The sequence below is a fragment of the Rhinolophus ferrumequinum genome, chromosome 10 (genome assembly GCF_004115265.2).
Source record: "Rhinolophus ferrumequinum isolate MPI-CBG mRhiFer1 chromosome 10, mRhiFer1_v1.p, whole genome shotgun sequence".
NCBI classification, from domain to species: domain Eukaryota; kingdom Metazoa; phylum Chordata; class Mammalia; order Chiroptera; family Rhinolophidae; genus Rhinolophus; species Rhinolophus ferrumequinum.
The window spans coordinates 37,850,714-37,867,192 of NC_046293.1; the positions used below are offsets into that span (position 1 = coordinate 37,850,714).

The following is a 16,479-nucleotide window of genomic DNA, read 5'->3' on the forward strand; positions in this document are numbered from 1 at the left end:
TTATGCTTCACCAGGGGTATAACGAATCCCAGTATGAAGCAGAAACAAGGAATTCAAGAGAATGTAAAAGTATGTGATAGAATTATTTGAATCTGTTGTAGAAAGCATGTGGTTAGAAGTATTTTGAAATAATTTAGCCACATTTAATCTGGCTATAGTTTCTATAAATCTTGAATTACTGAATTTTTAACCAGAGACCAAGTACAACAGAGAACTTTTAAAGAATTAATTATGGTTGAATGTTAAGTTTTCTGATCCATGAACATGGGATATCTTCCCATTTATTTACGTCTTCCTTAATTTCAGCACTGCACTGTAGTTTTCGGAGTACTGAGTTTTATACTCCTTTTGTTAATTTTTTTTCCTAAATATTTTTAATGCTATTCTAGATCGAATTGTCTCCCTAATTAAATTTTCGGTGTGCTCATTATTACTGTATAGAAATATGATTGATTTATTAGTTTCAGGTGTACAAAACATTGTAATAGTTAGACATTTACCATTTATATCCCTCAAACAGTGATAACCCCCCCCCATCTACTACCCCTCTGACATCGCACACAGCCATTACATTTCCACTGTCTCTATTCCTAATGCTGTACTCCACTTCTTGTAAATACATATATAAAATTATAGTTGACATTCATTATTGTTCAGCTTCAGCGTCAGGTGTACAGTTCAGTGATCAGGCACCTACATCATCCCTGAGGTGGTCTCCCTAATGAGACAAGTGTCCATCAGCTACCCTACAAAATCTTTACAACGTTATTGATTACATTCCCCAAGATAACTTTCAGTTCCCCGGGGCAATCTTGTGGTTACCGATTGTGCTTTCTAATCCCCTTAAATTCCCCCTAGCTCCACTTCCTCACCACCCATCTAGCAAACCTCAGTTTTTCCTCTGTGTCTGAGACTGTAATAACACTAAATTTCAAAACAACTGGTTTTTATCCAGGCAAGCTATAAGGTTATTACTCTTCAGGTCAGCTCCTGTTCTTTTCCCTTCCCAAGCTGGTCTGCCTACAAGAGAGAAACTACGATATATCTCTAATGGCTCTCTTTCTCAATATGGTTCCATTAGCTTAGTCTTTCCCAAAGTAAATTCTACAGAAAGAACACTAGTTCCACGGCCATTAATAGGTGACACTGTCAGATAAATTTGGAAAGGAATGAACTAAAGTCAATCAGGTTTGTTTACTGGAGAACTTCTCAAAGCTGTTAGTATTCTTTCATGTTAGATCTTACAAATTAAGACCTTCCAATGTTTCTTACTTACCACTTTTCAGGAAATCTACATGTGCATCTTTGTGATGAAGTAGCTCCACATCATAATTGGCAGATGTGTTAGCATGTTGCTCTTCCTTAAAGCAAAATTTAAAATAACTTGGTTTTGTTTTCAAAATAATGAAGTTATTTATTAACTAGTAATTTCGCTTTTCACTTAAAATGAGATCAAATACACCCAATAAAAATTAGCTATAATAATGGTATAGTTTGCTCAATAATTCATCTATTTAAAGATGCAATAGTTTTCCACTGCAATATGAACTCTGTTAAAAAAACTACTGGGTATATATAAGTAATACAGTATTTAATGATTTTTCTTACATTATGTCAGAATTAACATAGATGATTAATCCAGAAATTTAAAAAATTTTTTTACTCTGAATGCATTGTCTTGCACAAATATACACAAATATCTGTATACAAATATAATGTAATTGAAATAGTTTATATAAATTGAAAGTGAAAAAGTTGTTTAAAGGAGGAAATAGCATCTTTAAATACCTACAATAAATTAGCAAACACCAATGATATAAAATAGCAAATACAGACTAATGAACAAGTTTAGTAACTTGTTTTCACTAAATAGTAAATAGGAACTTCAATATTATCTACTAACAAGAAAAAGAGATTAAAGAAAGAGTCCCACCAGGAGCACACAAATATCATCAAATTCTAAGAACAAGGTATCTGTCACCCTCAGAGTACTTTTCTTATAACTCATGAAATTATATATATTACTTTACTTGCTAATTGCTTCTGTATCCAAACCATTCTATTGGGAGAAGCTACAATCTCTGTTAAGGAGCCAGCCAATCATATGAGGAGGAAATTAATAATGAAAAGATATTTCTCGTGTAATTTACTGTTCTTCATATGGTGGCAAAACAACGAAACTGAGATTTATAAAAAAGTCTATTAGCGTTTAAATACAGTGGTTACTTTATTTGCAAACGTAATCAATAAAATTAAAATCAACTCCACTTGGTTAAAATTCATTTAAAGCTTACTATGGGCCAGGCATTGTTCTAGTCCTAGACTTAATGATAATGTGATAAAATGGAACAGGTGGCAATAGAGTCCTAAGAAAACCCATTAGTAAAATCGTAAGACTCACATCCTTGGTTTTTCAGTTAGGGTAATAAACTTTTTTAAAACTATGAGTTATTTTCCCCTAGTCAGACTTTTAGTTACAAACACCTTTATACTGAGTAGGCAAAAACAAAAATACAGAAAAAAAAAGATCCACCAGAATACACAATGTAAGTAAAATCTAGTAACACAGGTGTCAGAAAAAGAATCACAGAAAAAGTAATCATTTAAGATAGAGATTCTATTTTGATGAAAATAATGAGAACATAATTGGAAAAAAAAAAACAATATAGAATGTTATTAGAAAGAAAAATACAGCATTTTGTTCTGTGATCCTTTCTTGTTGCTTTTCAGTATTTACTAACCTGGTCAAAGACACTGAACGTGGGCTAGCAAAACAGAAAATATGATATGGGGAGAAAAAGTTAAGGTTCAATTAAAATAAATAACACGTCAAACAAATATTTAAAAAGCAAAACAGAGCTTTCAAAATAGCAGGAAAAAGAACTGCCTACCTTCATTGGAATATTCGTAATAGTAGTTGAAGCCAAGTCAAAATGTTGCTGTACTAAAATATTTAATTTGGTAGCAAGATGCCGTCCTGCACGAACACTATGAACTTCACTGGTTAAAACAGGGGACAACTACAAAAAAGTATGAAAAAAACCCCACAAAACATTAATACACTATAACCAAGTGTTAAATATTTTACTTCAACCCATAAAAATTAAGTAGTTTTACTTTCTAGAATTTGGAAAAATAAAAAGGTCCACAAATTAACGATGATCATTATTTTAGCAATAAATGTTCATACATTCATTCATTCAACAGATAGGCATTAAGCAGAACTCACTACATTATATGCCAGAAAACTGTGAACGATTAGAGAATACAGCAGTAAACAGGCAAAGTCCCTGTTCCCTTGAAACTTAAGAGTAAATTAGTCTTTGTTTTAAATATGCATTTTAATTTATAATTTTAACTTTATTTATCTATGTGCAAAATGGATTTAAAGTGGCCTGTAGAAAAAATAACTCATTTTGTGGAGATGACAAACCCCTAAAGATAAAATTACTTATAACGAATGTGGAAATCACCACAAACACTCATATTTTATCACCAATAAATGTGATAAGGCAGCCAAAAGTTACTTATAACAAGGAAACACAAAATTTTACTAATTCCAGGGCCGGCCCGGTGGCTCAGGCGGTTAGAGCTCCATGCTCCCAACTCCAAAGGCTACCGGTTTGATTCCCACATGGGCCAGTGGGCTCTTAACCACAAGGCTGCCAGTTCAATTCTTCGACTCCCGCAAGGGATGGTGGGCTGCGCCCCCTGCAACTAAAATGGAACACGGCACCTTGAGCTGAGCTGCCGCTGAGCTCCCAGATGGCTCAGTTGGTTGGAGCGCATCCTCTCAACCACAAGGTTGCCAGTTCAACTCCCGCAAGGGATGGTGGGCTGCGTCCCCTGCAACTAGCAACGGCAACTGGACCTAGAGCTGAGCTGCGCCACGCCCTGCACAACTAAGATTGAAAGGACAACAATTTGACTTGGGGGGAAAAAAAAAAATCCTGGAAGTACACACTGTTCCCCAATAAAGTCCTGTTCCCCTTCCAAAAAAAAAAAAATTTACTAATTCCATTTATTGTAAATAAATTTTTCACTTGTCACAAAACCAACATACTGCTACATTATCAAGAGAGGCAGAAAAAAGTTAAATAAAAAATGGGTTTACACTGAAAACCATCTAAAAACGCAACAATAAAGCTAATGACCTAAAAATACCACTTAACTATAAAACATTCATAGACTAAGGTAAAACTTCACGTTTACATTAAATAAGGCTAAATGCAAAACTTGAACATAAGAACATACACATTTAATATAATTACATAAATACTCATATCTATACCAAACACTATACATATCCAAACACTAACAAGGACTATTACGTGATACAAATCGTTTTAACAACCAACAGAGTCACCTTTCCTTTAAAATTGTTCAAATTTATTTAAAAAGTAAAACCAAGGTTGGAAATTGTTTTTTTCCCCCTCTAAATGGGTAAAATTAATTTCACTGTTATTGGAGTGTATTTTTGTTAAAGAGTGTATTTCTTTTCTAATGAGGAAAAAAAGATTTATAGAATAAAAAGTCATTAAAGCAACTGAAATCCACTACAGTAACTGAAATTTTAGGAAAAATATAAACTGTGTATGGTTTTGCAACACATTTAAATAAATGTCAACAGGCAAGCAAAATAGAAAACCCTTTAAATTCTACAATTCTAACATATAGAACCAACCTAGGTGTTTTGCTCTACAGGTTGCTTTGAAAACTCTAAATATTTCCTTGACAGAAAATGTTGGCAACATCATCATTATAATGCTAACTCTTTCCAGCATTTATTATTAAAATAATTAACAATGATCTTTTCTTCCATTACTTCTGTACTTACCTCTTTTTTAGGACGATCAGAAACAAGGCTGTCTTCACCAACTGGGTAGGTATGGATCAAGACCAGCTCACACTTCTGAATCTGCATGAGACTTAAAGAAAAACTTTTTACTTAGAATATAGAATACATACTTCATAAAGAATCTAGGCAGGTAAACCATTGGAAGTTTTATAAAATGAAACAGTATATTTCTATAATCAGATACTATTGTTAACACAAAAGTTAAATACTTTGAAAAACTGTTTAACTGTTGTATGAACATTTAATGAATATATTAATTAAATTCGTGCAAAAATAATTTTCTGTGTGTTTGAAGGGTAAAATAAAGGGAAAATTCTTATAATCAGATACAATTTTTATAATAGGTAACTGCCACAGAGTAAATGAATATACTGTGTATTAGTTTCCCTTTTACTAATGTTTTTTAAGGACAAAATCAGACAATACTGTTACCAACAACTGGTTATTTCCAAGAATACTGGATTGTAATGCTAAAAAGCTTCCCCCAACTTTTTATTTTGAAGTTGCCAAACCTATAGAAAAGTTGAAAAAAAAAGTACTATTCAATGAATGTCGATATACCGTGTTTCCCGATAAGACCTCGCCAGACCATCAGCTCTAATGCATCTTTTGGAGCAAAAATTAATATAAGACCAGGTCTTCTATTCTATTCTATTCTACCCAGTCTTATAGTAAAATAAAACCCAGTCTCATATTATATTATGTTACATTATATTATATTACATTATATTATACTATATCAGACCGGGTCTTAATATTAAAATAAGACCGGGTCTTATATTAATTTTTGCTCCAAAAGATGCATTAGAGCCCATGGTCTGGCTAGGTCTCATTTTCAAGGTAACACGGTATCCTTAACCCAGATTCACTAAGTGTTAGCTATACTTGTGTTCTCTCTATTTATCTAAATAGATATATACTCTTTTTTAACTAAGCCACTTGAAAGTAAGTTGCAGAGGAAATGATACTTCATTCATAAATACCTCAGCATGCTTCCCCTAGTGAGAATAATCCTACTCATTTACAATACCAGTAGTCTGCTTAAGAAAATTAATATCTCCATCTTAGACTCCACATTGCAACTGTCCCAAACACGTCTAATATTTTTTTTCAAAAAATGCATATAATGCAATTAGTTGTTATGTTTTGATTTGGTACATAATGAATAATGCCACCAACAATTTGATCATTTTACAAATTTGAAATAGAGTATGAAAGGAAGCCATCAAGACAAACATGCAGTAGAAATTTACATATTATGTTACTCTTCTGATCACCTTTCCTATGAAACAAAGTAAAATTTTAAAGTGAAAGGGACAATGGGAAAAAGTTTCTGTTCCAGCATACATTTGTTGACTAACTTGTAGAACCAGTAGAGAATTCTACCAATTAAAATTATTGGAATAGTTATAATGAAATACATATGACTATAAAATGGAATATTTATTTCATTAATGGATTATACTCACTGATCTGAATTTGCAGCAAGCTTGTTATGCTCATGAATCGTTTCCTGGACACAGTCCTCAAGCATTCGCACATGACTATCACTAATGGCATAAAAAAGTTACAACAAACAAAGGAATAACAGTAAGAGAAAAATTAAACACACGATTCAGCTGTGTTTTTTATCTTGTTCTAGGCACTTAAAATTACTTCAATAAGGATTGTCTTTAACGTGCTCATTCACAGTACCAAACAACCAGCTGAAAAACTAAAGAGAAAAGAGTCAAATTAACCTACATGATGACAATCTAAACAGTATTCACTGAGATGAGTCTTTGTTTTAGAATTGGATAAACACAGCTTCAATATTAGCAAGGCCACTCGTGACATGCATAACTAACATGCTGTCCCTGCGACTTTCAATAAAAGCTGCAACCGGACATGAAAATGTCCTGTGTGCAAGCATTACTGTGATTAACATCTCACCTTTTTGCATTAGTAATGCAGATTATTCGTCCTCTATTTCCAACACGTTCTGCATTCTCCATTAGTAGAGTACGGGCCTCATGTTGGTATTCTGTAATTTTACAGAGGGTTTCCACTGCTGCAACAAGACCATGTAGAATACTGCAGCATTCTGGATCTGCCCGGGGATTAGGAGGCCCTACAGCAGCTAATGCTGCCATTAGCTAAGTAAAAAGGAAAACAATTCTGTTGATAAGAGTATGTACAAGTCAGACAAAGACACCACCATAAAAGAACACTATAAACCAATATACCTTATAAATATGGACACAAATATCCTCAACAAAATACTAGCAAACTGAATCCAGCAACATATAAAAAGAATATAAATCATGACCAAATGGGACTTATTCTAGGAACACAAAGTTAACGTAAAATTCAATTATCATAAATATCACATCTATAGAAAAATTTTTTAAAAATCACATGATCATCTGCAAAAAAAAACCACAAGAAAAAGCATTTGACAAAATCCAAGACCTTTTCATGATAAAAACACTCAACAAAATAGAAATAGAAGGAAACTTCCTCAAGCAGATAAAATGCACCTACAAAAAACCTACAGATACCATCATGTTTAATGGTGAAGACTGGATGTGTTCTGTCTAAGATCAGAAACAGAAGAAGGGTGTCCACTCTCATGGCTTCTATTCAACACTGTGTGGGAGATTCTACAGAGAGCAATTTGGAAAGAAAAATAAAAGGAATCCAGCTTGGAAAGGAAAAAGTAAAACGATCTTATGTTGTAGGTACATGATCTCGTATGCAGAAAATGCTATGGACTCCACTAAAAACTGTTAGAAATAATAAACAAGTTCAGCAAGATTGCAGGATAGATAAATACGCAAAGACCAATTGTACTTGCAACAAACTCAAAAATGAAATTAAGAAAACAATTCCATTTATAATAGCACCAAAAATAAAATACGTAACAATAAATTTAACAAAAGAAATGTATTCCTATACTCAGAGAACTAGAAAACATTGTTGAAAGAAATTGAAGATCTAAACGTATAAAAAACATCCCACGTTCATGAACAGGAAAACGCAGTATTGTTCAAATGTCAATATTACCCAAACTGAATTACAGATTAAACAAAACCCCTGTCATAATCCTAGCAGACTTCTTTGTAGAAATTGACCAGCTAATTTTAAAATTCATATGGAATTGCAAGGAACTCAGAATAGCCAAAAAAATCTTGGAAAAGAATAAAGTAGGGAGACTTTGCTTTGTATATGCAAAAATATAATCTGGAAAGATCCATAAAAAACTAACAGTGATGGGGATAAACAGTGATGTACTAGTAAACAAGCTCTCCAAAGGGGGAAAAAAAAAAAAAAAGCCCTAACTTGTAGTGTTCGCCAATATCTATGGTTAAATATCCCACCATAGCCAATTTCAAGCTTCACTGAATATGTTGATAGATGCACACACTCAGCTCTCCCAAGTTGGTATGAGCAGGCTCGAGCACACCACTAACTGGGACAGGGCATGAGTGGGAAACTTGTCAAGGCTTACCTTCTACTTACACACACACACACACACACACACACGTATGTATATATACACACACGTATGTATATATGTAAATTTTATTTTAAAATGACATAGGTATTACCTATTCATAAAAAGTAATCAAAAGAGAAAGAAAGAAAATACTGTGTATAAATGACTATATAAAGCCCTTGGTATATAGGAGAAGCTTAATAAAAAGTAGCTTTTTAGGGAAGGGGTATTGTGGTTCTGTGGAAAGTAGCAGAAAGAAAGATTAACTTTTAAAGTCAGAGATGAATTAAAATTCTGGCTCTGCCTCTATGTGAACCTGGTCAATCTCTCCTAGCCCTTTTCCTAATCTGAAAGTGAAAACAGTAGTACAACTTATCCCACATAATGGGATACTTTCAAATGTTATTTAATTTAGCCAACAAAAGCAAAACCAAAACTCCTGAAGTCTGACAATTTTTTTAAAATATACTTTAAGATGTATAGGATAGAGTAAGGTGATATAACAGAAAGAGCCCTGGATCCAGTTATGTAAGTCAAACAACCTCTGGCCCATCAGCCTCAGTTCCTTCTCCTGCACAATGAAGGAGCTAAAGCAAAAGACCAACAATTCTTCCAGGCCAACATTCTTCAATCCATCTACTTCACTTGTTACTCATGATTATTCTCAAAAACTAGGTAAGAGTGTGACACGGATAACCAAATCTAAACATTAAATGTGATACCGTAGTCGAGATTAAGGTCAATTACTTTATAGCACCTGAAACGCCAGCGATTTGCTATATGGTTGCCTTCACAACTGGAGATTCCCCTTCTGTTCCTAATTTAAAAGCAATGGGTGTGGTATGTGCATTCACCTTCAGAAAGCAGAGGGAAGTAGTAATTCTCTCATCATCAGTATCTATCAGTATCAAATGCATACCTTTTACCGCACTACAGAGATAAAGTAAGGAAAATCTATACAAATTTGTACTTATTTTTGCTCCTACACAACTAGAGGCTTCAAGCTTTTCACAATAACTCTTGAAAGAAAAAAAGGAGAATACATGCCATTTCAAAAAGACAATACAGCAGGAATAGATGGAATCCTTAATATTATTTTTTCAAGTAATGAAAGGATAAAGAATATTCTCTAGTGAAATAAATGCAAAGCCAAGCCAATAAAAGTCGACTCCTTGAGTGAGTTAACTCAAAAAGAATGAAAGGTTAGCTATATTTACATAGTATAACACTAATCATAACATTTTAAGACCAAACACTGTGACAAACACACTTTCTTTGAAAGTGTTCCATTTAAAATACATTTCAATGGGATTATTTCCATTGAAGTGCATCCAACAATAGAAAAATTTTAATATGAAATAATTCAAACAATGTATTCAAATATTTCACTACTGCCTGTCTCTCATGTTCATATTCATCAGTGAAGAACCTAGTAGACTGAAGTCTTCTACCAACTAAATACTAGCAAAGAACATAATCTACCACAAACTCAATATCCTTAGATAAATAATGTTTAAAAAGCATAAACTTGATGGATTGAGCATGGGTTTATTTCTGCTCCCTCCAAAATCTGCACTAAAACTGTACTAAAGGAATTTAATTTTAAAAAGCATAAACCAAAGGGAAAAAACAAGACATACACCCACAAAGATGAAAAGAATGGAGAAGACAACCGCAAACAAGAAATGTCAACAAGAATATCAGAATGGATAGAGGAATGGTAATGGACTTTATACAACTAAGTGGAAATCTACGTGCTTACAGGGGAAAAAAGACAAGATGATACGTCCTTCAAATTCCAGAAGTTCAGGAACTGGAGGCATCAAGTACCACACAAAGCAAGGGTAAGGCAAGATATTTAAAACAATGAATGGCTTAAAGTCAGCATAAACAGCAAATTGACTCCCAGATCTTACTCACAGCCTACGTATGTAAGTGACTACCTTTCCCCAATCCCCCCAGATACAGAATCACATTCCTTGGAAGAACTGAACCAGAAACGTACCAAGCAGGAATACCACAAGACACAGGAGGGTAGAAAGGTAAGATACTGGACCAGTGCTGCCCAATAGAACTTTCTGTGATGATGGAAATGTTCTGTGCAATACAGTAGTCACCATCTACAGGTGGCCTCAACTGACCAGTTGAAACATGGCTAATGCTACAGAGAAACTGAATTTTTTATTGTATTTAAGTCTAATTAATTTAAATAGTAGCTATTTAATAGCTAATAGTAGCTATATATGGCTAGTAGCTCCTATGTTGGACAGCACGGTACTAGACCAAAAACAGAAATACTGAGTGAAAGTCTGCCTACTAGACAGTAGTATGCACCCTTTTCCCTGGCTCCCTGAAGGCGGACAACTAAGTTTATAGCACACAGGTAAAACAATGGAAGATCTTCTCTGGAGAACTTGAACAGTCCCAGAGAGCTGATCTGTTGACTCTGACATTTGGAGGTTCCCCCAGTGAAAACAATTAAACGACAGTGAAGCCCGGTTAGTAATACCTACTGCACAACACGCAGATCTTCTAATCTGCTGTTTAGTGACTTGCCTTTAAATAAGATGGCACAGCTACTTATCAGCAGGCATTTAACAAAGGCCTCAACATGAAAAGAACTCAGAACTAGAGAGATCAAAAAGGAAACTTCAAATACATTATTATTAATACTTTCAAATTAAAAAATAATACCCATAAAACAAGAAAAGGATATGACAAAAATGGACACAATTAAAACATAAGTAAAAGTTCTCAGAAATTAAAAAAAATATTACGTAAAAAGTTCCATACAAGGGTTAAAAGGAAACAGGTAAAAGGCTCAGACAGTAGAGCAATAAGAGGACCAACAACAAAAAAATATAAGAAATTTAATCCAGGAGGTCCAAAATCCCACTGATAGGGATTCCCGAAAAACACAGAACACAGAGACAAGAACATTATCAAAGAAACAATACAGGGAAATTTTCCTGAAGAATATAAAGCCTAGCACATAAATGACAAAAGAGTAACACCAAAGCACATCACGGAGAAATTTCAGAACATAAGGGGGAAAGAAAAGACTCTAAAAGGTTTCAGAAAGAAATTATAAAGAAAAATGATACTGGACTTCTCAACAACACTAGAAGCTATAAAACCGTGAAGTAATGCCTCAGAATTTTGAGGAAAAAGTCATTTCCAACCTAACATTTCTATACCCCAAGTATCAACAAAGTGTAATGTAAGTTACAGAAATTCTGGAGGTTGTACTCCACCAAAACAAGAGATTACAGAAAGAAAAAGAGGGGGAAAAATGGGATCTGAAAAATAGGGAGAGAGGAGGAGGACAGCAGTGCACCCCGCCTGGAAAGCAGCCAATTCGAAGTGGAGCAGAAAACTGTGCTCCAAGAACTTTTCCAAAGAAAAGAAATTAAAAAATAAAACTGCTAAATTTCTAATACATTTATCATTAAAAAAACTGAAAAGTTTTGTAGAGACGTGAGGAAAAGCATCAACAGATACACAAAAAACTAAGCAAATTAAGAAGAAATGATAAATTCCAGAAACAAAAAGTTGTATAAGAACATAATACGTAAGTCAAAATCATTATGCTATACACCTTAAACTGATACAGCGTTATGTATCATTATGTATACTGTATGCCAACTACATGTCAATGAAATCTTTAAAAAAGAAAGGAAATAATCACATATATTACTTGCCTGAGCAGTCAATAACACTTTATATAGACATTATAAAGCAAAAATGGAATTTTGCATTAACCAAAAATTCTGATACAACAATACTGAGAAAATGAGAGAAGGCAAGGGGGCAGGCATAGTAGCATGGGTGAGAGGGAATATAAAAGGTAAATCCTCATCGACAATGACATTAAATTAAATAAAATTTAAACTGATAACTCTGTAAATGGCAGCAAAATATGTTATTTAGAAATATGGAAGTAAATACTAGATGAGCTAGACTTGAAAGTTTGCTACTAGGAAGTGGGGAAAGACAAGAATGGATAGCTGTTTCCCTTTTAGTATTAGTTAGTGTTTTAAAACTACGTGCAAATACTATATTGATAAAAAAAAGTTCTTAATCATTTTTTTAAATAAAGTATTCCTGCATTCACATAATTTTCAAAAAGGCCACAGCTCAAAATCTAACCATACCTCCTGCAAATTTTGGTCTTCTTGAGTCCAAGAATTTAAAACATGTGCTCCAGAGTCACTCACAATGAAATTCACCTAATAGATTTCAAAGAAATAATTAGTATTCAAGTCCAATTCCACTCGATCACATCATATTTAAAATATAAAGTTTGCTGTTAGTTAATAGTAAAAAGAATTAAAAATGAAATAAAATAATACAGTCTCTAGCTCTAATTTGTTGATTGAGTCATTCATTCATTTTATAGGTATGGAATGCCTAGTGCATGACAGGTGCTATTCCCCAGCACTGGTGATATGGGAATATAGTGACAAATAAAACAGTTCTGTCACTTACGATGTGGGGAAAGCCAGGGATTCGGGGGATTTGGTAAGATAGAAAGCAGTACAGAAAGAACACAAACAAACAAATAAATGAACAAAATCACTTCAGAGAGTGATAAATGCAAAGAAAAAGAAGTTGATTAGCTAGTTTAGGTTGGTTGGACAGAGAAGGGCTCTCTATAGAAATGGCAACTGAAGGGAATCCAAAATGACCAAAAGAAACCAGCCATGGAAAGAGCTGGGGGTAGAGAATTTCAGGTATAGCGAACAGCCAAAGCAAAGGCCTCTAAGGGGGTATCCTCAAAAGGGCGAAGGTCAGAGCAGGCAGAAGGGCAGGAGATAAGCTCAGAAAAGTAGGCAGTATCCATATCACATATAGCACTGAAAGCTAAAATAACGGATTTGGACTTTCTTCTATATTTTAAAGTAAAATGCAAAAAAAAAAAAAATACTATCAAGTAAAATGATAATGATAATGATAAGGATATATGTGTATTAGAAAGTATATCAACAGTTTATCAACAAGTATATCAACAATTCCCTTTTGGGAAAAGGGTGAGATCATTTCTTTCCCTTTTGGATCATTAGACTACATGATCTAATCCATGATGTTTTTTCCTAATATCCATGAAATACTAGTTTTGCTTCCCGGTAAGTTTGATAAGCAGCCTTCTCACTGAAGGCTTAACTGACAGAGACATATTTTACCAGCCACTTTACTTACATTATCTCATTGAAATCCTACAACTGTAGAAAGTAGGTGTTACGCTTACAAGGGAGGAAACTGAGACTTGGACAGATTAAGCAATACGATCAAGGTCACACTGCTAGTAGCTAGTAATGCCAGGATTTGAGCCAAAGCCTGTGCCCTAAATCATGACATTATCCTTCCTCTTGTATTCTTTTTTTTACCCTACATAATGCACAATTTGCAGAGGCACTAAAATTTTTCTTTAATTTGGAATATATCTGAATGTATAATATTAGACTCTCTTCGTTCAGCCTTACTGTAATTGCCCTACCTGTGCCAGTCTAAGAATTGGCTAGGTCCCAGCCTAGGCTGCTCCAAAATCAGACAGAAAGCAAATCGTCCATTTATGGCTAACCAAATGACTTTGCCAAAATAAAACAGTTGAGATCCTGAAACCTGAAGATAATTTTTATATGAGAATCCCTATCAATATACAATTTCACTTCTCATTGATAAAAACAATTTCCGCTTAGCATTCTTAAGAGCATTTCTTTCTAACATGGCCAAATTCTGTAGCGGTTTAGCACACATTCACTAAAACTATGTATAAGCAGCTAGCCTGCTTAGGTTCAAATTCTGGTTCTGCCTCTAACTAGCTATGTAACTTAGCTCAAGTTTCTTCTCTTTACCTCAGTTTCTGCATCTCCAACATGGCAGCAATAAAAAAGGCTGATATTCAGATGGTACTTCAAAGCACAGTCTGACAAATTGCTTACAGCCAACATTCCCTTCTGCTCAGGCTGGCAAAAATTAATGGTCAGTATCTGTGCCATTCTGGTTATTATACACTTTAAATATTATCCCAGTAGTTATAGTAACTACCTCATAGGATTGTTGTGAGAACTGGAGGAGTTTATACACATGAAGCACTCTGGAATATGCCTGGCACACGTAAGTGCTCCACAATTGTTAGCTGTTATTATTGGTCACAATTAAATACACATAACATTTAATCCCAAAGGGGAGTTCTACGTATCACATTTTTCAAGTAGCAAACAAACAGTTCTAAGTCAAAGCTACAGCAAATTCATATGTAAAAAAATGTAGTAAGCAGTTAAATATATCCCAAAAAATCATGATTTTGCTTATACTTCACACTCACCAGCTTTTTGAAAGGAAATATATCATACATTATTCTACAATATTCCATGGAAGATTCTACTGAGCAAGTCCACAATGACTTAGATATGGGGGCCAAAGGGATGATTCCTTGGGTCCTATTCTTCACCAGCATATCAAATTCGACATGCTGTCTGCATGATTCTGCCATGTAAGGGCAGTGATCCACAACAAATACTGTTTTATGAGATTCAGAAAAAATCTTCATTTTGTTTTAACCTGTAAGGGATAAGATATATTAGTCAAATGTCTTATACATAACACTTAATAACCTTAAATCATCTCTAATTAATGTCTTTTCTTCAAGATTTGGTAGGGAACATGAATAATCATTATCCAAAGAAATGTATCCAATAAAGGGCAAGATTTAATGAGGTCATAACCAGAAAGTAACTACCAATTCAAGGGATGAGCTACACCATATTAAGCTGTCATTCTATCAATCACAGGAAAAATTATAGTCTATACATATTTTTTTGCTTTTTGAATGAACTTGAAATAGTCAGAAGATAATGTTTACAAATTGTACCTGATTCCCTTTCTTACATAATAAACGACAAATACTCTTCAAATACACTTTAATGATCCTTGCTAATTGACATCAATCACATATAAACCCCCAAACTAACCCAAGTCAGGAGTTTTGAGCTTCCCCCTCCAAACAGTCTCAAGGCTTCTGAAAAAAGCAGCGGGTGGAAAAGACAGGAAAGAAGAGTGACAGCAAAAGGCAAGACCAAAACATAATAAATATCTCTGAACACAACCGCATTTCAGGTCTTCGCATTAGAGTAAGGGCCCCAAATTCACAATCTCCCCCTTAGCTTTCCAAACGCCACAGTAATTTATCACGTAGAAGAGAAACTTAGATGCTACCATCACATTGGTGGGGAGGAGAAACTTTTAAAACTTTTTCTTACAAAAACTCCCTTGCTTCGCTAATAAAATCTTATACTGAACAAACCACATTCAAAAAGCACATGGTAAGCAGGAAAAAAAGGTGTTCATCAAAACGAAGTGACTTTTTCCAATCCAGCTATTTTCTTCTGCTTTCAAATGCATTTCCCCTTCATGCAAAACTCTTCCTTGAGAAATCTAGACACACTGCTGGAGGGTGCGGGGTGGAAAGTATAAGGTGAGTGGATAAGGAAGACCTCAGGATTGAGGTTAGCTTACTTTCGTGCCTGGTCCTGCAGAGAAAACGAACAGAAGCTATGGACTACAGCCTCTCTGGCAAAGGCTGCTGGCTGGGTGGGGAGGGTCAGCGCACAGTCAGGAGTATCTTGTACCAAAGACAGGGGACTATGCTTTCCCCGCTCATCTCCTAACACACCGGTTCTTCCCAAGCTTCCTAAATGCAGGAGCGCGCGCGCGCGTGCGCGTGAACACAAACACTCACACACTGGTACTCGCGCGTGCGCAAAGCACTCTTCGACGGCCCCGCCAAGCTGCCCTTCCCCCTCGGTGGGCCAGACGCCCAGGTCGCTGAACAGGAAGAGGGCGGAGCCAAGGGGAAAACAAATGCTTCCGACCCTCAAGATTTTCTACCCGCTAATTTTCCCAGTCACCCATTGGGAATTTTGTTCCGGGCGACCTGAGAGCCTCCCCAACAGCGAAGTACCAACCATAGAACCGGCTAAACCAGCCACGGCCCCTTAAGCGTAAAGCCCTCCCACCCGGTCTCCCCTTCTCGGTCTCCCCTTCTCGGTCTCTTCACCCAGGCCGGTTTCCCTGGCAAAACTCGCGAGACTTTGTGAGAGGCCAAGCAAAAACCTGAGTTGATTAATGAGGAGGGACTTGG

At 35.1% G+C, this 16,479-nt stretch overlaps 1 protein-coding gene across 6 annotated transcripts in view; it reads right to left on the reverse strand.

Annotated features, from left to right (window-relative positions):
- Positions 1-16,479, reverse strand: part of INTS13 (integrator complex subunit 13) — a 31,172-nt gene that overhangs the window by 14,559 nt on the left and 134 nt on the right. For 2 of the 6 annotated variants that reach the window (XM_033117224.1, XM_033117219.1), the window contains exons 1-8: positions 15,855-16,342; positions 14,665-14,900; positions 12,491-12,565; positions 6,791-6,993; positions 6,328-6,408; positions 4,838-4,928; positions 2,892-3,020; positions 1,277-1,361 (exon numbers count right to left, since the gene is read on the reverse strand). In XM_033117224.1, the coding sequence (XP_032973115.1) occupies positions 1,277-1,361; positions 2,892-3,020; positions 4,838-4,928; positions 6,328-6,408; positions 6,791-6,993; positions 12,491-12,565; positions 14,665-14,889 (889 nt within the window). In that variant the 5' untranslated portion in view covers positions 14,890-14,900; positions 15,855-16,342. Of the gene's footprint in view, positions 1-1,276; positions 1,362-2,891; positions 3,021-4,837; positions 4,929-6,327; positions 6,409-6,790; positions 6,994-12,490; positions 12,566-14,664; positions 14,901-15,310; positions 15,358-15,700; positions 15,830-15,854; positions 16,343-16,479 lie in introns of those variants that run through there. The other 4 variants (XM_033117220.1, XM_033117222.1, XM_033117223.1 and 1 more) reach the window with 4 other exon arrangements.